Below are 24,401 nucleotides of genomic sequence, written 5' to 3'. Positions count from 1 at the left end.
AGATTCTGAGCGACACTAATGCAACGCTAGAGAACACAAAGCAATGGTCCACACACACGTTAAATTTCACAGTCATGACTGCAGTGCAAGCTGGAAACATGGAAAGAGCAAATGAAAGGCAGCATATAAACAGACAACAGTCTTACATCGTCCTGGATGTCAAGATCGCAGCCGGCCTTCAGCAGAATGCGCAGAACCTCGATGTGGCCCTTGTAGGAAGCCAGGTGCAGGGGACTTCTGCCGTACTGCGGACACAGAACACACACTCTCACACACACACACACACACACAAAAGAGAGGGGCACAGCAACTGAAGAGAGATACCGCACGTGAAGCCAACCAGACTGTATATCAGTGTCCCCAACTGAAGCCAACCAGACAGTATATCAGTGTCCCCAACTGAAGCCAACCAGACTGTATATCAGTGTCCCCAACTGAAGCCAACCAGACTGTATATCAGTGTCCCCAACTAAAGCCAACCAGACTGTATATCAGTGTCCCAAACTAAAGCCAACCAGACTGTATATCAGTGTCCCCAACTGAAGCCAACCAGACTGTATATCAGTGTCCCCAACTGAAGCCAACCAGACTGTATATCAGTGTCCCCAACTGAAGCCAACCAGACTGTATATCAGTGTCCCCAACTAAAGCCAACCAGACTGTATATCAGTGTCCCAAACTGAAGCCAACCAGACTGTATATCAGTGTCCCCAACTAAAGCCAACCAGACTGTATATCAGTGTCCCCGACTGAAACCAACCAGACTGTATATCAGTGTCCCCGACTGAAGCCAACCAGACTATATATAGGTGTCCCCAACTGAAGCCAACCAGACTGTATATCAGTGTCCCCAACTGAAGCCAACCAGACTGTATATCAGTGTCCCCAACTGAAGCCAACCAGACTGTATATCAGTGTCCCCAACTGAAGCCAACCAGACTGTATATCAGTGTCCCTAACTGAAGCCAACCAGACTGTATATCAGTATCTCCAACTGAAGCCAACCAGACTGTATATCAGACACAGAGAGACTGACAATGTGTCTACAGGTCAATCGTATTCATTAACACATGGCTCTGTCATCATGGCACAGCAGTTAGCCGCACGCAATCTGTCCCATTTGAATAATGAGTTGCCAGTAAACAAACAAATGTTTAATCCTCAGATGGTTTAAAAGAAGCTAGGATGGAGAGAGAACCTCTACAGCTGCTTATGGATTAGCTGCCCACATCCTCCGGCTCTAAGGCCAACACTTATGGACCTGCAGCCTGCTATGGAGCAAATGTGTCTACAGTTTTGGAGGTTTATCTTTATCTTTCTATAGTAATAATGGATTGTTTGCCAGGCTAAATCAGTGATGCTACTCGACACCACGATCATATGCTGTATTGGATTAGGTAAGGTTAGACATGGTGGATACTCTTCATGAAATGTGCCTTTTTCTTATAACAACTGAAAAGGAATATTAAGTGTACTTAAGAGATATCTGGAGTTAAGTTAATGTAAACAAATGATCTCAGTAAATCCTAAAGCCTTATATCAAGATACATAACCCTATCTCTCCACATAGGCTACAGTAAAGCACAGTAACAATCTGGAAGTGAGAAAATAAAATGCATCTGTGTGCTAACCAGCAGCGATGCATGGGTAAAATCACTAGGGAACCTATGTGTTGTGATAATTGTGTTGTTTGCTCTATAACCTGTTAGTTCATATGCCTTGCGACCATGATATATACTGTAGGCCTAAAGTCCGAGACAATAAGAAGACACAAAGGCAGAATAAATTCAACCACACCTTTTGTTTCATCTCAAAACCGGAGAGCAGCTTCTGTCCGGTAAAGTTCACAAAACATATTGCATGTAACAAACAGTTACTGTGCATGACCTACAGCATGGTCAAGCAAGTTAATGTTTCCAACATTTTGGGACTACTAAACAACTATTGATTTAGAACCACGGAGAGTTACCGCAAGTCGCAAAGACAACAGGGGCTGCCTCCACTTTTCCAGCACAATTTCAACTTCAACATTTCAACATCATCAAATCACCTATGCTTAGTCTAATACAGTGACAACTAAAAGATACCAAAATAAATTTGTCCAATCAACGTAAGCTAAATATGATGTGGCTGGCCATGTTTCTGATTTGTGTGCGTGTGCATTCGTGCAAGTAGAAAAAACATGTTGACTCCCCCTACTTGTGGAGAAACGCCAATACCATCCTCCTCTCTTTCATGTTGACAAAATGCTCTATCACGCTGTCATACAGTACACGCTTTTATTTTTTGTTGTCTTAGGCTACCTGGCTAAAATGCTTGCTCGCTAGCCTAACTTCCATTCATGGGCAACGTTAGCTAGTCAACAGAGTACGGAGAATGAAGTAAAACCACAAGTCCAAATCCCTATCTCCATCCATGGCTAATTTAGGAAAGGGCCAATTTTAACTAGCTAGGTAGCCACCGGAGGACAACAACACAACCACAACGAGATGCAACAATTCAAGTTGTTTCTGTCAATGACGTATGCTCTCGATGCGATTTGATAGGAGTGAAGCCAAATCCCAACAGGCTTCCCTTGACACTTTTTGTTGGGTGCACCAGGACCATTCATAGTTGAGCACACTCAATTTAGCTCAATGCTGATTGGCTATTATTTTATACTGTTTTTTTATCAAGGGGAGGCTAACTTGCTGGCTTCTCTTGCATTCAATGCTACGGGCGGCAACAATGTCATACTCTTTTGGACCAGACCGCCCTCACCCACCTAGATAAGACGAATATTTACGTGAGAATGCTGTTCATTGACTACAGCTCAAAACCATTGTCCCCTCCAAGTTCGTCACCTTGCTTAGGACTCTGGGTCTGAACACCTCCCTCTGCAACTGGATCCTGGACTTCCTGACGGGCCGCCCCTAGGTAGTGAGGGTAGGCAACATCACCTCCGCCATGCTGACCCTTAACACAGGGGCGTATGCTTAGTCCCCTCTTGTACACGACTGTGTGACCACGCACGACTCCAACACCATTATCAAGTTCGCTGACGACACGATAGTGGTAGGCCTGATCACAGGTGACAATGAGTCAGCCTACAGGGAGTAGGTCAGTGACCTGGCTGTGTGGTGCTGGAGTAACAACCTCTCCCTCAACATCATCAAGACCAAGGAGCTGATCGTGGACTACAGGAAACGGAGGGGAGAGCACGCCCCCATCCACATCGAAGTGGCGGCAGTGGAGCAGGTAGACAGCATCAAGTTCTTCGGTGACCAAATCACTAAATACTTAAAATGGTCCAAATACACACACACACAGTCGTGAAGAAGGCGCGACAGCCTCAGGAGGTTGAAAAAGTTTGGCATGGGCCCTCAAATCCTGAAAAGGTTTTACAGCTGTACCATTGAGAGCAAATTGACTGGCTGCATCACTGCTTGGTATGGCAATAGCACTGCCTTCGATCGCATGGGACCGAGCTCCCTGCCATCCAGGACCTCTATATCAGGCGGTGTGAAAAGAAGGCCCGGAAAATCGTCAAAGACTCCAACCACCCAAGCCATAGTCTATTTTCTCTGTTGCCGCATGGCAAGAGGTACCGGTGCATCAAGTCTGACACCAACAATCTCTTGAACAGCTTCTATCCCCAATACGACTGATAAATAGCTAACAAAATAGCTACACAGACTGAGTTTACCTTGTATCTTTATTGACCTTTAATTTCAATATTTGCACTAAGAACACTCTCTGAGTACACTCACAGGGCCCTACACATTCACACACACTGTCAGTCCAACACACACACACAAACCCTCACTCCATCATCTGCTCACTTACACATAATATGCACATACATTTATGATCTACACACACCCACACCCACTCACATACTAGCTGTTGTTACTCTGTTTATCTTACATCCTGTTACCTAGTCCCCTTACCCCTATACATCTCTACCTTCATCTCTCCAGTATCCCTGCACATTGTAAATATGGTATTGGAACTGACTTAAAAAAAAATATTTCCTGTATATAGTATGCTTACTTACTTTATTGTGTATTTCATTTTTCATATTCTTATTTTTCGTGTGTTTTTTTCTCAAGTAATACATTGTTATTGATCATTGCATCGTTGGATTTTGAGTTTGCAAAAGAGGCATTTCACTATACATACAGAGACAGGGGGGCGCTGTTACGCTTGCTTTGATGCTTCTTCCTGTGAGATACATTCAGCCTCTTCAGTATTGAAGGAAAATGATGAAATAAAAAAAGATACATTCTTTTAGATGTTTTTCTTGGTCCATTTTTTGGGGAAGCCTGGCTTCCCTTGACATCCATGAATACATGCCACTGGTGCTGCCTGTGTGCTGCAGAATCCCTCTCCTGAAACATGTAGCTGGCAGCCATTTTGAAATATCTGTCTGAGTTATTAATACAATGTAATTAGAGGTCAGGTGTGCATTGACAGACTGCAATCACAAAGAACTACATCAATGCAACCCCCTCATTAACCCCTCACCCTCACAGCCCTCCATTAAACAGAGAGACAGGAGAAGCGACAGTTCCTTCAGCAGGGGAAGCTGGTGTGCTACATGGGTGCGGCTTGACACTACCTGGTATTCACTAGGGCCAGGCAGGGGTTGAATTTCACTGGGCCAGGTTTGGAGGGCTGCCATGGAATTGTCTCAGGTAAACACCAGTCATGGGCCCAGGGTGAGGTCTGGTCTGTTATCCCAGAAGACTGTAACTGGACTGAGCCTGCTCTATATTCTGTGGCCTGGTGTGACCTCAGAGAGACTTACAACTGGTTATTTATTATTATTTTACCTTTATTTAACTAGGCAAGTCAGTTAAAAACAAATTCTTATTTTCAATGACGTCCTAGGAACAGTGGGTTAACTGCCTTGTTCAGGGACAGAACGACAGATTTTGACCTTGTCAGCTCAGGGATTCGATCTTGCAACCTTCTGGTTACTAGTCCAAAGCTCTAACCACTACCAGACCTGCCGCCCCGTTATATTCTAACTCCTCTCTTTCTCATTCTCAAAACAGTTTTTATCTTCCTGAGGAACTAAACCATCCATCCAGCACTTGACACTTTACCTCACACTCCCCCTTACTCCTCCCTTCCCCTGAAGCAGAGGCATTTCCACCTGAAATGTAATCCTCATGTTCCTGGGTTTAGTATTTATTAGGGCACACTGCCAAACAATAAAAATAGAGCCAGTCACAATATTATCAAAGACACAGAGAGGCCTAGCAAATGTAGCCATGTAAGATAACTGATCATATTTATTCAGTCATTTATTCACATTTCACTCACGCAACTGTTAAGTGCTGCGCATTTAACAATGTCCTCCCTATAAAGAATTATGAATTCATTTCCTGAAACAAAATGTGCAACAGCTTGATACATTTAAGAGGAATGAAAGCAGAGAAGAAAAGCTTCTGCCAAGAGACGTGTCCTGTTATTGAGGAAGTAAATGTATTAGGCTCAAGAAAAAATGCCTCTGCCTGCCTTATTGACCAGTATCACGTTGCAGTCTATAAAGATAAAGACTGGAGATCTGAGGAAGATCTCAATCAACACCTCAGGTCTGTACCAGAGCTGCTCTGACAGAGACACAAAGGAAGACCATTCACTTCACAGACAGACAGGATTGCTACTGTAGCGCATAACTTCAATCAATCACGTCTGGCTGTGACTCTCTCAGTAAACACCCCAAAACTGACAGCTCAAGATAGATTCACTGTCAAATTGACAGCACACATTCTGTAAAGCCAAGTCATGCAATGATGATATATTATTGTCATATTGCGGTAACACTGTTGGTTCAAGCTGAACATACTGAATTTCATCGGTCTATATTAAATGTGTCAATCTCTTGCATTTGTACTGCACTCCTCCTCTGGTCCTTTAAGTGCACAAGCTTGTGGCTACATGGAATGTGCATGACGTGACACACACACAGTTAAGGTCAGTCTCAGACAGAGACCCTCACGGACCTGTTCATTTGTCATCAACACTTATGCATTCATATTCCTTTCCAAATACTCCAAATTCCAACATCTCCTTCCTGTAAAATAGACCTACTGACATTCTGTGGTGAAACATGGTAGTTTTACACACAGACCAGTATAACAGGCATACACTGTATATGCCTATTAGTGTATCCAAGAAACCGTTAGGATTATAATATGGTCATATGCTCCTCCAGTCCCACTAACCATTTGACATTGTGCTGTAGAGGGGATCTAATCAGAGCATGAAATACAGATACAACCATTCAATACACATAGATCTGCCCATGGTCGTTGCCCTGGTGGCCCAATGAGGTTGCAGTTGAGTGAGACACAGTACCCACACAAATCCACCCATATTGGCGAATGGCTACACACAGACACAGTACCCACACATCTGATGGGAAAAAAGGATGGCAACTACTACTTATATACACATTAAAAAGACAAACGTGTAATAAACACACAAGAAGACAACCTCCTCTGCTCCACTCACCTTGGTGACAGCTACTTTGGCGCCCTTGTTGATGAGCTGGACCACATTGTCAGCCTGTCCCTTGTGGGAGGCTACGAGGAGGCGCTCGGACAGTGCGAGGACCGCAGCCTCATCCTGCTGGCTCATGTAAGCAGGGCAAGTGAAGCACTGTCTCCGAGACACGGTGCTCCAAGGAGAGGGTGGGGTGGGGGGTGGGGCTGACACCCACACCCACACTAACTCATCACCGACACACACAGGGGTAGTGGGCAGAAAGAGAGGAGAAGAGGAGAGAAGAGAGGGCTTGGACCTCTGGACACTCCCAGGTTGGCTCCCTCATGTCATCCTCAGTGCCTGCAAGAGAACAGGAAACACATGTGGTGGTAACAAGCTAGCACATGTCACATGGTAGAGTAGAAGACTGGCAAACAGGAAACCAGGAGGGAATGGGGGGAATAGATTGAGATTTCAATGGTGATTGCATCATTGCTACTAGCTACCTAGCCCACTATATCCAGCTGTGGGAATTGGGAAAACAGACCATTTCCTGTTGGGGAGACAGCAGCTGTAGAATAGCTATGTCTTTTAAATTAGTTTATACAGGTTGAATAGGAGTGATTTACATCAACAACAGAGGAGAGCGCCATCCACACAAACACTTTGGTTTTCACTTTTTATGTCATACCATCAGACACAATGCCATACAAAGCTAATAAAAACCGTTATAACCAGTTAGCTGAGTGAGAGTTGGTGTGACCGCAGGCAGAGTGACTCACTGGAAAAAAGGCTGTCTTTCCAGGAGTTCCTACCATCATTACAACCCATCAACGTGTTGAGCTGTCAAATCTGTCAATGTTTCTACCTGACTCAGAGGAACTAGCTCACGATTAACCACGCCAGCAACTGGTGAAACGCAGTATAATGTAATGTAGCTTATTAGCTAAATTATAAGACTGAGCATCTGCCAGGCTGTATTCGGTCATGCTTGTTGAAACCGAGTAAACTGCAGAGGAAATGGTACATTGTCATTTTAGACTAAGTATGTGTGCTTGTTGAAGTTACTAATGGTGGTCTGACAGCTTGTTATGCGTTTGTTCCATCATTATGACAGGTGATGAGGTCACCTAGCTATCTTCTCAAGTGTCAGAGGACACAGCCACATTAAGCAATATGACAAAAGAATGATTTCTTCCATTCAGCCCCATAGACATTATTTGGGTTTGTAAAGATATACCAGAGAAGGCTATACCAAGACAAAAAGATGTGCGCATAATATAGCATATCAATGCATACTTTCAATGCAGGCCTATTGTTTTTTCCCCCCAGTCTTTTACCAGGATCACCTCTAAGGCATTTCATAGATGAGTGGTTAGGAAGCAGTCCTTATTTACATGTCTTAACATGGCTCACTATCTGTATTAGTCGTATGTACAGGATACACATGGTATACACCATCCAATGAAATGCTTACTTGCAGTTTCCTCGACAATCCAACAACAATAATAAATAAGAAAATATAAGAATAGGAACATAAAGTAAATGGCTCAGTAGAATAGAATAAAGATTTTAGCATAAGTATAATACACGAAGACACAAAGTATAGTCCAATATTTACACGTGTATCATTGCTTCCGTTTCATTCTATTTGTGCTATAAATGGAGGCAATTATTAGAGGATATTGTGTTCCCACTTTCAACATGCATCATATACAGCAGGTGAATGAAATGCAATGATCCAAGAAGTTAAGTTATTGGGCTGGTAAATCTAAAACTATACATTCCAGGGTAGAGGTCGACCGATTAATCGGAATAGCCAATTAATTAGGGCCGATTTCAAGTTTTCATAACAAGCGGTAATTTTGGCCACCGATTTGCCGATAAAAAAAAAATATATATATATTATATTAATATTTTGTAACTAGGGAAGTCAGTTAAGAACACATTCTTATTTTCAATGACGGCCTAGGAACGGTGGGTTAACTGCCTTGTTCAGGGGCAGAACGACAGATTTTTACCTTGTCACCTTGGGGATGCAACCTTACGGTTTACTAGTCCAACGCTCTAACCACCTGCTTTACATTGCACTCCACGAGGAGCCTGCCTGTTACGCGCATGCAGTAAGAAGCCAAGGTAAGTTTCTAGCTAGCATTAAACTTATCTTATAAAAACAATCAATCAATCAATCAATCATAACCACTAGTTAACTACACATGGTTGATGATATTACTAGTTTATCTAGCCTGTCCTGCGTTGCATATAATCGATGCGGTGCACATTCGCGAATGAGGTCTGTCGTTGCTCCAACTTGTACCTAACCATAAACATCATTGTCTTTCTTAACATCAATACACAAGTATATATTTTTAAACCTGCATCTTTAGTTAATATTGCCTGCTAACATGAATTTATTTTAACTAGGGAAAATATGTCACCTCTGCAACAGAGTCAGGGTATATGCAGCAGTTTGGACCGCCTGGCTCGTTGCAAACTGTGAAGACTATTTCTTCCTAACAAAGACAGCCGACTTCGCCTAACGGGGGATGATTTAACAAAAGCACATTTGCGAAAAAAGCACAATCGTTGCATGACTGTACCTAACTATAAACATCAATGCCTTTCTTAAAATCAATACACAGAAGTATATATTTTTAAACCTGCATATTTAGCTAAAAGAAATCCAGGTTAGCAGGCAATATTAACCAGGTGAAATTGTCACTTCTCTTCCGTTCATTGCACGCAGAGTCAGGGTATATGCAACAGTTTGGGCCGCCTGGCTCGTTGCGAACTAATTTGCCAGAATTCTACGTAATTATGACATAACATTGAAGGTTGTGCAATGTAACAGGAATAACGTTTTGTTTTCGAGATGATAGTTTCCGGATTCGACCATATTAATGACCTAAGGCTCGTATTTCTGTGTGTTATTATGTTATAATTAAGTCTATGATTTGATAGAGCAGTCTGACTGAGCGATGGTAGGCAGCAGCAGGCTCGTAAGCATTCATTCAAAATAGCACTTTCGTGCATTTTGTCAGCAGCTCTTCGCAATGCATTGCGCTGTTTATGACTTCAAGCCTATCAACTCCCAAGATTAGGCTGGTGTAACCGATGTGAAATGGCTAGCTAGTTAGCAGGTGCGCGCTAATAGCGTTTCAAACGTCACTCGCTCTGAGACTTGGAGTAGTTGTTTCCCTTGCTCTACATGGGTAACGCTGCTTCGAGGGTGGCTGTTGTCGATGTGTTCCTGGTTCGAGCCCAGGTAGGAGCGAGGAGAGGGACGGAAGCTATACTGTTACACTGGCAATACTAAAGTGCCTATAAGAACATCCAATAGTCAAAGGTATATGAAATACAAATCGTATAGAGAGAAATAGTCCTATAACTCCTATAATAACTACAACCTAAAACTTCTTACCTGGGAATATTGAAGACTCATGTTGAACCACGAGCTTTCATATGTTCTCATGTTCTGAGCAAGGAACTTAAACGTTAGCTTTCTTACATGGCACATAATGCACTTTTACTTTCTTCTCCAACACTTTGGTTTTGCATCATTTAAAAACCAAATTGAACATGTTTCATTATTTATTTGAGGCTAAATTGATTTTATTGATGTATTATATTAAGTAAAAATAAGTGTTCATTCAGTATTGTTGTAATTGTCATTATTACAAATAATGGGGGGGGGGGGGGGGGGGAAATCGGCCGATTAATCGGCAGCGGGTTTTTGGGCCCCCAATAATCGGTATCGGCGTTGAAAAATCATAATCGGTCGACCTCTATTCCAGGGACAGCTGAATATATATACCAAGGAGAAACAGCATTACATTATGAAATAGCCCACCATGTAATCCTGTAAAGTACAGGTCCTAATTATGTAATGCTAAGGAATCTCAGTCTACCGCTTGGTCCAGCACACCTACTATAAGGTTTCGGTCACACCTATTTCACAGGCACCACCTATAGCTAAGAGAGAACAGAGGGGGACAAAATAACCAAACAAGTCATGCTATGTCTTAATGATAGTTTGGTCTGTCTCCTTTAGCCCCACCTCCTATCAACTTAAACAGAGAGTCTAGATAAATCTCTTTGAAGGGCTAAATAACTTAGACAAGCAGGCTATACTGCAGCCATAGATCATAAGTCTGTTGAAACACTTCAAAACATCTGTTTCATCAGGGATATACGCTAGATACCTATCTAATCCCCATATGGTTGTTCTGGGTTCTGCTGGCTGGAAGCGAGGGTTTCATCTCTTCTCAGTGGGAGCTTCTGAGGGCTCAGAGGCCTTTTATCCTGGCCCCTTGGTGCAGAGTGAGAAAAAAGGAGCTGGCCTGCTCCTCTACCAGTGTGGCTTTAATGGAGTTTCTTACAGTCCCTCACACCTCCAATGCCTGGACCCAATTAACTGGATTAATGTTGGTGAGTATGATATAGCTCACCGATTAAAGATCCCTTTCAGGTGCCTCTAATCAAGGTGGGTGCATCCTGACACAGCTAACGGCACCCAGCTCTGTGTAATCTCTGACTTCTGTCAACCATTACGAAAGGAAGGGAGGGGCCAGGGCACAACTTCACCTATTAACTGTCTGTTCCTCTCTAAGTTAACTTCAAATGTCACTGTCATAAAGAACTGTTGTTTGGGGAATTAAATTTAAAATCTAAGTGGGAATAATGGTATCAGACAGGGCTGTTCCATCTCGTCTCATGAGATTCTCTTGTTCCGAAGGCACCTTACAAGTCCAAGGATACGACTCTGAAACATGAGACCAACCTGAGCTCATTATTAGCTCAATTAGCCCTCTTTCTAGAGGAAGTGAGAGATTCCGAACAAACAGCCTGTCACTCCCTGACCATAGAGAGCCCTCGGGGTTCTCTATGGTGTAATAGGTCAGAGCGTGACTAGGGGGGTTTTCTAGTTATTATAGTTCTATGTTGGTGTGTGAGTGTGGTTCCCAATTGGAGGCAGCTGAATATCATACTTAGTGTGTCCCTTTTCCCACCTGCGTTGTGGGATATTGTTTTGTGTGAGTGCCTTTGTGCGCTATGTTTTGCACGATCGTTATATCTTTGTTTGGGTTTTTTTAAGTTTCACGAGCAATAAAATGTGGAACTCTACTCACGCTGCGCCTTGGTCCAGTTATTTAAACGACGGTCGTGACACAGTCATAACTATTTTTCTGTGAACACTCATTGTTCAGCTCCGATCTGGAGAGGAAGAGGCATGTCCCATCAGATTCCTGAGTCTAATCTACTTTGACAACAGTTGTGTAAAGTAATTAAGTAAAAATACTTTAAAGTACTACTTAAGTTGTTTTTTGGGGTATTAGTACTTACTTTACTATTTATATATTTTTTTTTCTCCCCAATTTCGTGGTATCCAATTGTTAGTAGTTACTGTCTTTTCTCATCGCTGCAACTCCCGTACGGACTCGGGAGAGGCGAAGGTCGAGAGCCATGCGTCCTCAAACACAACCCAACCAAGCCGCACTGCTTCTTGACACAGCGCGCATCCAACCCGGAAGCCAACCGCACCAATGTGTCGGAGGAAACACCATACACCTAGCGACCTGGTCAGTGTGCACTGCCCCGGCCCGCCACAGGAGTCGCTAGTGCGCGATGAGACAAGGATATCCCTGCCGGCCAAACTCTCCCTAACCCAGACAACGCTGGGCCAATTGTGCGCTGCCCCATGGGCCTCCCGGTCGCGGCCGGCTGCGACAGAGCCTGGGCTCAAACCCAGAGTCTCCTGTGGCACAGCTAGCACTGCGATGCAGTGCCTTAGACCACTGTGCCACCCAGGAGGCCACTATTTACATTTTTGACAACTTTTACTTTTACTTCACTACATTCCTAAAGAAAATAATGTACTTTTTACTCCATACATTTTTCCTGACACCCAAACGTAATCACTACATTTTGAATACTTAGCAGGACCGGAAAATTGTTAAATTCTCATCTTATCAAGAAAATATCCCTGGTCATCCCTACTGCCTCTGATCTGGAGGACTCACTAAACACACATGCTTTGTTTGTAAATCTCTGAATGTTAGAGTGTGCCACTGGCTATACGTAAATTAAATAAACAAGAAAATGTTGCCATCTGGTTTGCTTAATATAAGGAATTTGAAAGGATTTATACTTTTATGTTTGATACTTAAGTATATTTTAGAAATTACATTTACTTTAGATTTTTAAGTATATTTAAAACCAAATACTTTTAGACTTTTACTCAAGTAGTATTTTACCGGGTGACTTTCACTTTTACTTGACTCATTTTCTATTAAGGTATATTTACTTTTACTCAAGTATGATGATTGGGTACTTTTTCCACCACTGTTTGACAACTACTCTAATGGCTGTAGTGTGTTGAAATCATTTCTCTACAAATAAAGTATCTCACACAAACATGCATGCACACGCACGCACGCGGACACACACAGAAATACAGTTTTGCACGTGTGATGTACACTGTACACCATACTAACAGTGACAGACAGTATTATTGTTGGTTCACTGGAACAGTCATTTCAGAGTTCTGCATTGCTACAGGCCAACATCATTAAATCTATGAAAATATAAAAATATATCTATCTAAAAATTAAACTCTCTACTCTGGTTTAAATGACCCATTGCACAGTGAATGCATTGCAATGCTATTCATTTTATATTCTTTGTAAAGATATTCCTGGATGTACCACAGATGTCACGTTAAAATGATAGGAAATTGAAGTCAGGTCCTTTTTATTGAACACCAGGGTGACCTCATTGAAGATAGTTACCACACGTAGGCTATAATTCTGATCAAACAGTACAGTAGCCGTCATGTGGAACTATGCTTGTCAGGCCAAGGGTGATCACGCTAGGATAAGCATTAACAAGTCTAACAAGCATAGCAGACCCAAAACTGCTGCGGCGTTTAGAAAACACTGTGCTTTTTCTATAACCCTTCATTATCTATTATGCACAACTAGCCCATCTTGCTGTCCTCTAATCTTCTGTCACTTTAAAACAGAAGAATAACAAATACTTTCGGTTCCCAAATATGCCATGTTTCAAATTCAAATCTGAACAGGGGAATATCCTCCAGACAAGCATTCAACCTTAAATCCATTAGAATCAGATAGAGAGCTCTGCTTTCATGAAGCCAATATTTAAAAGTCTGACTGGAGAGTCCAAGAGGGAGAGATACTAACCAACACCTCATTCCACACACAGCTATAAAACTGTCAATGATTTGATCACACTGAAGCTTCTGAAGGAGGAAGCCAACTCCTCTGTCTGGGTCTAACAGGTAAAGACATTCCAGACCGCTTTATCTATAGAGAGTCAAAATGAAAGGTCCTGAGGGGGGTTAGTCAGTGTTGTATGCACCCCACCCAGGGTGAGAAAAGCTATGTTTTACACCCTTTGACTCTACAGAATGTCATGCATGGACACTTCAACACACAACTGTAGATGGATTTGGGTTGATGGGTTTTTCGTTGACAAGGGACACTTTAACTTAGACATTTCAAATGTGAATAGGTGAAAAGGTCGTATTCAAAAGAAAACGTATGCCTATGCCCAAATTACTATTCTATGTATCAGGATGGAATGTGCTAGAAATAGTCAAAGAGTTCTCTGCATACTTTTGAGAGACCATTTCTTTGAGTTTAAAATGGTTGCTAAATGCACTATGGTAACATTTTAATGACTCCCTCCTGCCAGCTGAGAAATTAATAAAATGAAGCAGGGAGAAAGTCTCTCCCCCTCTGCATTCTTGTGGGTCTCCATAAGAGGTCTGTTCAGCCAGATAGCCACACAAAAAGGCTGGCAGAGCAGGGCTACTCACATGCAGCTAGGCAACTGGGCTTTTGTGCGAACCTTTCAGGAACTCAGGACTCGGTTCAAAACTTTTTAAAAAATGCCAAGCTCCCTTTGTTTTTCAGACCAGTTTTGAGAGCGAGGAGGCCCTGGGGACATGTTTTTTTCTTCAAAATCAGACGAACTGAAAAACAACTTCTTTTCATACAGGCATGTTTTACGACTGCTAGATTTAACCCTCTCCTCCCTCAGTGTAGTATGATCTATTCCTGGATTGGCAGCGAGGCATCTAGTGAATCTGAGGGAAAGTCAGGTCTCCAGAAGGTCTCCATCCACACCAATGGGAAGATAGGTGGGATTGTCTTGGACACTGAGGTGATACAGGGGTCAAACCTATTAAAGGAGGCTGGTCATCACCAAACTAGCTTGAACACGTTGGAATGTTTTAGAATGCTGTTTATTCCTTAAACTGTCAAATAGCAACAACAAGAGGTAAGACAAAATACTCCCAGGCATAACTCTCTAAACCGTGGGTCACTGCCATGCATTAGCCTATGCTGTAGTTCAGACATCAGACATGTTTCAAGACTCTTGGCTACATTTGTTTAGAGATAGAAGAAAACCTAGTGAAAGCGAAGAGCTGGGTGGCTGAAATTGTCCATACTTTGAGGATTTTGACCCACAGAAATGAACAAATGTCACATCTGATTAAACTATTGACCAAGTTCATGTCTACACCAATTGTATGACTATGTTATTACACAATGAAAGGAATCCTTCTTGAACTGATTTAAATTCTATTAAAAATATTGCAATATGGGATGGTGAGTATTCATACCCACTGACTTATTCCACATTTTGTTTTGTTACAGCTGGAATTTAAAATGGATTAAAAATATGTTTTTTTCTCACCCATCTATAAACAATACCCCATAATGACAAAGTGAGAACATGTTTTTAGAAATGTTTGAAAATGTATTGAAAATGAAATACCTAACTTCCTAAGTATTCACACCCCTGAGTCAATACATGTTAGAATCACTTACTGTATGTAGCAGCCTACAGACCTAAATATACTACATAGTCAAAAAGTCTCAAGTTGTAACACTACTAGCTATATATTTTCCTGCTCTTAATCATCAATGTAACTTTGTCCGAATTAAAGGGTCAGTTGTCAGCTGCCAAGAAGTGAGAAAACTACACACCTGAATAAGTGCACAGTACTTGATATTTATGAAGCATGTCAGAAATTCTGCTACTCAAAGGTTCTCAGTTCTAGACTCCACTGAAGTTGTTGGTAAGTGTGAGGATTTCAAGACTGTTGTATGACAAAATAAGACAATTGTTGGAGGTTTTAAGAATATCGAACAAAAATGTAGGATCAATATAGCTGCAAGCAGTAAGGAAACAGGGTACTGGCTTATGAGCAGGCTGAAAGAGACAGTTGCAAGGAAGCAACTCTCTATCGCTGCCAACACCCCTAATATTGGTGTAACTATGAAAGAAGTGCATTTTTTACCCATGTTCAAAATAGCTAACATGAACTAGATAAGTGAAACTAGTGTTGCTATGGCATCACAACACCCAACTTCTACTACTATTACATTACACAGTGTGCTTTTAAACGTGACAAACCCCACAAACACTATTCTTGTTGACAGAAACAAAGGATTTCCCAGGGGGGGGGGGGCAATATTTTCAGACACCTGGCAACAGAAACAGTATGGGGAGCGAGCCAACGCTGCAGGGCCTTCATTTACTGGAGAGTGAGTCATAGTGATGCTCACCTCCACCTGAGACATGCACATAGCAGAGCACAGGATGGAGCCGCTCCAAACAACAACATTACATCCACACAATGTGACATAGAACCAACATGCTAGAATGAACACGCAATTGTGTCTTAGAATTCTAAGCCTCCGGCGGTTGTCTAACATTCCCATTGGTGAGGGCATTTTCTCCCTTCATTTGTTTAAGCTCACATCCATCCACCTCATCACAACAAGAGTATGTATTTCTTTAGCACGCTCTGGGGCATAGCCTAGCCTCACACAGGGAGTTAACCTTTCATGTTCTGGACCAGCTGTACCTTTACTGTACCAGAGATGATCTCTCTCTACTCTTACATAAACCTTCCAGAGCTAGCGCCTGTGGGGACACAGGGGGTTACATAAGAAGCCATACAGCCACAGAAAGATGAGATGAGTCTCTGGATTGGAAGAGAAGACCATGCTTGTTTTTTCTCTGTGTCAGGGCATCTGCTAGAGCAGTTTCACTAACTCAGTGGGCTGCCGGGCCGGCCGGGCCCCCTTTGGGTCAAGCAGCTTTGTTGTCTGTAATGAAGTTAGCAGAGACAAGAGTCTGACCCCAAAGAATAGTGATCTATCGAATTATCTGGCATGCTGGAGGGGTGTTCCCCAGTGGGTTTTGGAACGGGGATCAGCGACGTGATTGGATGATGACTGAGACGAGTGTTCAGTGCAGAGCAGGATTGGCTCCCCAGCCCTGGATTTAGTCAAACTCAGCCATCTGTCTTTCCCCACACCACCTCCAGCAGAGAGCGAGCGAGAGAGAGAAGAAATAGAAGACAGGAGAAAGAGAGAGAGAGAGCGAAAACCAGATTAAATCAAAACTTTGACCCGTTCGCTAATCCCCAAATCTATTTCAGCCTTTAGCCCTGGTCCTTCCAGGGTTGGCGCCTCGGGGACCGTTGACATAGTTTAAGGAGTTCATTTCTGAGGGGAGGATCTTTTGATTGTTGTCATGGTGTCACTCAAAGTTGTATGGTAACAATCTTTTTCTTTTTTTTATATCAAAATAATCACTCCAAGATCATACAACTATCAAATACTATCAAAGGAACAATTCTGAATGTATATTTTGGGCAACTTGTGAGTGTAGCCTAAAAGGCGCTGCACGGCAAATCCGAGGTCTGCATTGGCTGTGCAGGATTTACGGTGATATGTCCTCTGCAGAAGTCAGGGCATTCATACTTTTTGTGCGCCACAATGTTACAAAATTTGAGAGTTGCACGGCGAAGCGGTACGAAGCGCAATTTGGCCTCTGTGTGCCTCTGAAGGCCCCGCAATTGCATCATACCATCCATACGGCTCCTTCAACCACATTTTCAGATAAAGCATAAATTGGCTCTAAGCCTTGAGGCAGGGATGGGCAGGGATGGGCAGGCCCTCAGATAAACCCCCCCCCAAAAAAAATCAGTCGGTCTCAACATACTGTTGCGATTTAGAATACACCAGGTGCACTTTCTAAATGGTGTTGTGCATCAGCAGTTGTTATCTGGTTATGTTAGTCACTGACAGTCAGTCAATTAGCCCATGTCAGCCTGCGAGCAACTGCAGTCCCTCATGATGAGTTCAGATTTTTGTGGTCCCGACCCCCATCAAAGTTGCCCATCCCTGCCTTGAGGCAAGAACATGCTCAAGGCTAGCTAGTGTGCTGTTGTTACTCTGAGGCCGTTGGACAGTGATAATGAAGCTGTTCTGTGTGTGATTGATGGCTGCCAGATGTGAGATTGGAGATAATGCTGGGGTCATGTTGTATGGCTCCTGAGTGGCGCAGCGGTCTAAGGCACTGCATCTCAGTGCTTGAGGCGTCACTACAGACACCCTGTGTCACATCCTGACCAGTAAAAGGGGTTATTTGTCATTGTAGTTATTATATACGGGGAGTTGGGCTAAGTCAGGGTGGAGCCCTGACCTAACTTCCCGGGCGTACAGGAGAGCGCCGTGTAGCAAAAACGAGCCAGTCAAGGAATCAAGCGAGGAGCTTGACGCGAGATTCCGGAGAGAGGTACTGGCGGAAAGGGCACGAAGGAGCACCTGTGCTTACTATGGGGAGCGACGGATCAAGCAAGCACCACGTTATGCGGGGATACGCACGGTATCGCCAGTGCGCAGCTACAGCCCGGTGCGCTCGGTAAAAGCTCCTCACAGGTGTCAGGCTAGAGCCAGCATCGAGCCAGGACCGGTGATGCAAGTTGCAAGCATCAGACCGCCGGTGAGGGTCCATGGCCCAGTGTATCCTGTTCCTGCTCCTCATACTCTTCCTCCAGTGCACCTGTCCAGCCCAGTACGTCCTGTTCCTGCTCTCCGCACTAGCCTTGAGGTGCGTGTCACTAGTCTGGCACCTCCAAAGCCAGCCCCACGCATCAGGCCTCCAGTGCGTCTGCCCAGTCCGGTACGTCCTGTTCCTGCTCCTCGCACTAGCCCTGTGGTGCGTGTTACTGTTCTGGCGCCTCCAAAGCTAGACCCACGCATCAGGCCTCCAGTGCGTCTGCCCAGTCCAGTACGTCCTGTTCCTGCTCTCCGCACTAGCCTTGAGGTGCGTGTCACTAGTCTGGCACCTCCAAAGCCAGCCCCACACATCAGGCCCCCAGTGCGTCTGCCCTTACTTACTTACAGAGACGGCCTACAGTCCGGAGCCTGCAGAGACAGCCTACAGTGGGGAGCCTGCAGAGACGGCCTACAGTCCGGAGCCTGCAGAGACGGCCTACAGTCCGGAGCCTGCAGAGACGGCCTACAGTCCGGAGCCTGCAGAGACGGCCTACAGTCCGGAGCCTGCAGAGACGTCCTACAGGCCGGAGCCTGCAGAGACGGCCTACAGTCCGGAGCCTGCAGAGACGGCCTACAGTCCGGAGCCTGCAGAGACGGCCTACAGTCCGGAGCCTGCAGAGACGGCCTACAGTCCGGAGCCTGCAGAGACGCTCCTCAGCCCTGAGTCTCCAGCGACGCTCCTCAGCCATGTCTCCAGCGACGCTCCTCAGCCCTGAGTCTCCAGTGACGCTCCTCAGCCCTGAGTCTCCAGCGACGCTCCTCAGCCCTGAGTCTCCAGCGACGCTCCTCAGCCAGGAGCCTTCAGGGACGCCCTTCAGCCCGGAGTCTCCAGCAATGCCGTGCAGTCTAGAGTTTTCTGAACGGAGCTATGCCCAGAGCCAGAGCCACCTCCGTAGTGGGAGGATTGGGAAGGGGGGGTGTAGCACAGGGACCGTCATTGACGGTAGCCACCCTCCCTTCCCTCCCTTTAAGTTTGGGGTTGTTTTGTGGGGTTTTTGTTTAAGGTGCATTAAGGGTCTGCACCTTTGGATGGAGCGGCTCCATCCTGTGCTCTGCTTGTGCATTCTCAGGTGGAGGTAGCATCCTATGACTCACTCTCCGTATAAGGCCCTGCAGCGTTGCTCTTGCCAGGTGTCTGAAATATTGCCCCCATCCTTTTTTCAAGAATAGTTTTGTACTGTCACGTCCTGACCAGTAAAAGGGGTTATTTGTCATTATAGTTGGTCAGGGCGTGGCAGGGGGGGTGTTTGTTTTGTGTGTTTGGGTATTGTGGGTTTAGGTTCTAGTTTTCTTATTTCTATGTTTAAATCTAGCTTTTCTATTTCTATGTGAGTTTTGTCAATGACCTCCAATTAGAAGAAGCTGGTTGTTGTTGTCTCTAATTGGAGGCCATATTTAGTTGTGATTGTTTTCACAGGTTTTTGTGGGTGGTTGTTTCTAGTATAGTCTGTGCACCTTAACGGACTGTTTCGTCATTTCTTTCTGAGTTTGGTGAGGGCCAAACTTTGTGGGTGTCAAATTAGCTAGCCATGATGGCCGGGCTATGTACTCAGAATATTGCAAAATGTGCTTTCGCTGAAAAGCTATTTTAAAATCTGACACCGCGATTGCATAAAGGAGTTCTGTATCTATAATTCTTAAAATAATTGTTATGTTTTTTGTCAACGTTTATCGTGAGTAATTTAGTAAATTCACCGGAAGTTTGCTAGTTCTGAACATCACATGCTAATGTAAAAAGCTGGTTTTTGATATAAATATGAACTTGATTGAACAAAACATGCATGTATTGTATAACATAATGTCCTAGGAGTGTCATCTGATGAAGATCATCAAAGGTTAGTGCTGCATTTAGCTGTGGTTTTGGTTTTTGTGACATATATGCTTGCTGTGAAAATGGCTGTGTGATTATTTTTGGCAGGGTACTCTCCTGACATAATCTAATGTTTTGCTTTCGCTGTAAAGCCTTTTTGAAATCTGATAATGTGGTTAGATTAACGAGAGTCTTGTCTTTAAAATGGTGTAAAATAGTCATATGTTTGAGAAATTGAAGTTATAGCATTTTTTAGGTATTTGTATTTCGCGCCACGCTCTACCATTGGATATTGGTGAGGCGTTCCGCTAGCGGAACGTCTGTCCCTAACAGGTTTTAATACCCCTCAGATAATGATGGTATCTTGATGGAAAGGGTTCTAGGCTGACAGTTGGTCCTAATCCAAATAAAAGGCCAATGACTGAACTCCTAGTGACCTTCTAGTCTTGGGAAATATGACTACAAAACATTTCCTTCCAGATACAAGGTCATAAGAAAACCTCTTTATCTTGGTCATCATATAGCACTTAGAATCTCAACATCAAAGTTATTACCAGCAGACACTGACAATGAATAAGTGAGGTTTAGGATGTTGTCGTTACAAGACCAGCACTGACATAGTAATACACACACTTCAAGCTGTGGGAAGCTACTGTACTGACCAAAGACTCTAGATTGGCCAATCAAGTCATCATAATCATCTGATTTGGATTCATTGTCCTGGACCACTGAACAGAAAAGGCCACTTGTGTTAGTCAGATGGAGGCTTTCCTTTTAGTGCTTTAGTCTACAAAGATTTTCTCCACCCATGAGTTACATTAAATACACACTTTCTCACACACACACACACACACACACACACACACACACACACACACACACACACACACACACACACACACACACACACACACACACACACACACACACACACACACACACACACACACACACACACACACACACACACACACACAAACAGTCAGTCAAACACACATCTCTCTCTTTCGGTCTCCTCACATACAGACACAAAGGCACAGACACACACAATAACAAGTGCACGGCTGGACTGCCAGCCTTGCCACCCAGTCTCCAGCTGGAGAGGACTAATGAATGTTAATGTGTGAGCTGAGGGGCAGCCCACCCTGCTCCCCAGAAGAGAACACTCACTCCCCCTGCTACCACTGCTTTGTTAACAGCTTCTCTGTTCAGCTTGCCTCTGAAAGGAAGGACCAATATTTTCTATATTCTTCAGTTATCTGCACTTAATGGTAGCAGATTTGACTGTGCTGAAAGAGCAAGGAGCTGTGGGTAATGACAAGCATTTATTGTTTCAAGAAACCAATAGAGGTTTAGATCCCCTGCTAGGCAAAAGACTGAAGAAATCTTTCTTTATTGTGCTACCAGGCTATTCACTTGCTCCTTCAATGGCCCACTAGGCAGCTTGAGCTCCTATTAAATCCCAAGTAAAGACCAATTTACAAAATGATTTATGTCTAAAAGTGCACTTCTGTTTTACAATCTCCCCATTAGACTTGCATTCCCTAAAATGTCAATTAAAAAGACAAAACATTGAGCAGTAGTTGGCTAGTAGCCCATCATAAAATGGCTCCTTCCTTAGCACTTATCTTGTACGCTGATAATAGGCATTGTCTCACCACCTGGGAAGAAAAACCGTAATCAATGTAAAAAATAATCTCTGGTTTCCTGATCTCATATGAATTTAATGGGCCCCCTTCCATTATGGGTAATCATTTCCCCATTACACACCTGGTGCCCCACTGACCTCTAAATCACACTGCCCCGCTAATCAGCTCCCCAGGGAACCCAGCAGAAGGCCAGGCGAGGGAGACATCTAGGCAACTCCTACACACACAGACTACATGCATGAACGCTTTCATGATAAGCACAAGACTGAAGAGTGAAGTCAAGACACTAGGCCTATTCAGCACCCTCAGAAAACATAATTCAAATCACTCATTCTGTATTAACATTGATTGGGATATTATTTCAAGCTAAATGAAAACCATATTATTTCCTCTGATATGAAACCCAGAAGAAAGTTATGATCCCTCTATGATGGCTAATGTCAGAAGTTTAAGATGGTTGAGGGAAATTCTGAGTAGCCTCCTTACAGAGTGAGAAAAACTGCTAAAAGTAGTCATCGTGCAGAGAGTTATATGGTTTGTTTAAGTTTCAATCATTGTTTTTTTGTTTGACACACATACAGTGTCACTCTGTTACAGTGGAATTTCCCCTTTACATTTATATAAACGTTCTATTAAAGTGAGTTTTGTACAGCCTAGAGGGATTTCTGCTCATTATTTCCTTGTAACACAGTAATTACCTTCGACCTGCAATTTATAATGATAAGGCCCTTACTTACAAGCTCCTCTTACATTCCACCGATATGCAAAATTAGGCCATCTCTGCATTTTCCTTTGATATACCTCCTAGCTTCTTCAACTATCCACTCTATCTGGAACTTTCTCCCTTTCTCTCCACCCAATGTAAGATAGGGCATTCACGTTCTGAAATAAACTATTTTATTAATTTGGATTTATATGACATAGTGGCAGGTAGGCTACCCATAGGCACGTGGAATTCTACTAGGGAGGCTACCCATCTAGGAGCCAGACAAGGGTGGTCCCCTTCTGCATAAAACGGTTGAAAAGGCATCAATTTCTGTCTCAAATTGTCAATAATCCAAATGGCAAAACAAATCTAATTTGATCAAAACAGCCTAGGCTACACAGGTCTCAGATTGAACATGATTAAAAAAGAAACCAAATATTATATTTATTAATGAATTTAGAGAATAGAGAACACGCTAGAAAAACCCATCATCAGCCTACACAAAACTGAAAAAGTAGCAGATATTAAGCTCATACCAAAATGTTCCGCGCGTAATTCCCCAGACGAACTCTCGGTCCGATTACAAATCCTTTGGAGATAAACCCAATTCCAAGCACGAGACGCGGTGCGGGGTATTTAAAAGTAACAAGAAACTTGAGGCGACGTCGATGGCTCCGTTTATCCAGGCAGAGAGTAAAAACATAGGGTCCGCAGCGACGCGCACTGAGTCCCAAGTAAACTCCGTCCGAGTATGTCTTGACACTACCGCCCGTTCAGTCCAATTTGCATATCAATAGCTCGTGACAGCCTCTGTTAATGAGGTGAAATGAAGGAGCGCTGATAAGATTCAACTGTTTGGAAAGAGACACAGTCCAGTACGCGTCAACCGTGTCACTGGCCAGTCACTTTATTTCCTACTAGAAAGTGAAAGGCAATCCCTGTCATTTCAGTTGTATGCTCAACAGGCTCCTCATGCTATGAAATTCCTTACTGTCTACACTCTACCACCCTAGTTATTTATTAACCAGCCATTTTAACAACTGTTTTCTCTGGGTCTGAAAGAGGGTATTTCATTAACCAACAATCAGTTTTGCAAAATCCTACTGAACAAGCACCTAAATTAGGTAATTGGGGCATGCAAGATTATCCAAATCTGGATCATAATGTTTACTTGAACTACAAACTGAGGTAGCAGATTGTTACATGGGTGGTTTTTCAGCACATTTTACATTATCCTACACAAACACTAAATGATAGCCTATGTATTTAAATGTCTCTATACTGTATCATATATCATATGATATTCAATTTCATAAGGGAATGAAATGGACAGCTGTCGCTCAATAAGAAGTTGTTTACTAAACTCCCTACTCAGATGTGTGTATAGTAGGTTACTTCAGTAGCTCAGGGATGATCCCTGTCAGGGGTCAGTGAGGGGTTACAGCAGTAACAGGGCTTGGCCGACCTCTGGGGAATGTTTACATGTTGCCACACTGTCATCATGGCTTAGGAATTCTCTCATTCCAGGTTCTATCTCTCCCAGTCCCAGTTCAGAAACCCCTGAATAATACGTCTTAATTAATCCAGTTTTTATTTGAGGATTTGTAAAGCGGTCTTGGGACTTAGCAGTTGTTATTGGGTTAAAAACACTAGGAGGGACTGTCAGATAATCAGCGTATAGATTCGGTGTGGTATTTTTTTTACTAATAGGCTACTGCTGGGATTATAGAATATTCAAAGTCTAAATGCATACAACATTCTGAAACTAAGCAATTAAATGTGTTAACACACAAGTCTGTTTGGAAAAAGTGGTAGCCTACAACATGAACGAGAGGGAACTGTACCAAAACTATCAATAATTTGTATTTTATTTT

At 43.3% G+C, this 24,401-nt stretch overlaps 1 protein-coding gene across 8 annotated transcripts in view; it reads right to left on the bottom strand.

Moving 5' to 3' along the window:
• Window positions 1-23,484, bottom strand: part of LOC106571295 (ankyrin repeat domain-containing protein 6) — a 34,041-nt gene extending 10,557 nt beyond the window's left edge. For 5 of the 8 annotated variants that reach the window (XM_014144195.2, XM_014144198.2, XM_014144199.2 and 2 more), the window contains exon 1: window positions 147-6,497. Coding sequence is in view for 3 of the 8 variants with exons in the window: in XM_045695638.1 (XP_045551594.1) it covers window positions 147-245; window positions 6,505-6,630 (225 nt within the window). In the remaining 5 variants the exon portion in view is untranslated. The other 3 variants (XM_045695638.1, XM_014144200.2, XM_014144202.2) reach the window with 3 other exon arrangements.
• Window positions 23,485-24,401: the final 917 nt, after the last annotated feature.

This window comes from Salmo salar, chromosome ssa15 (assembly GCF_905237065.1).
Source record: "Salmo salar chromosome ssa15, Ssal_v3.1, whole genome shotgun sequence".
NCBI lineage: Eukaryota > Metazoa > Chordata > Actinopteri > Salmoniformes > Salmonidae > Salmo > Salmo salar.
The sequence above is the reverse complement of the archived record's forward strand: the minus strand, read 5'-3'. Positions and strand labels throughout refer to the sequence as shown.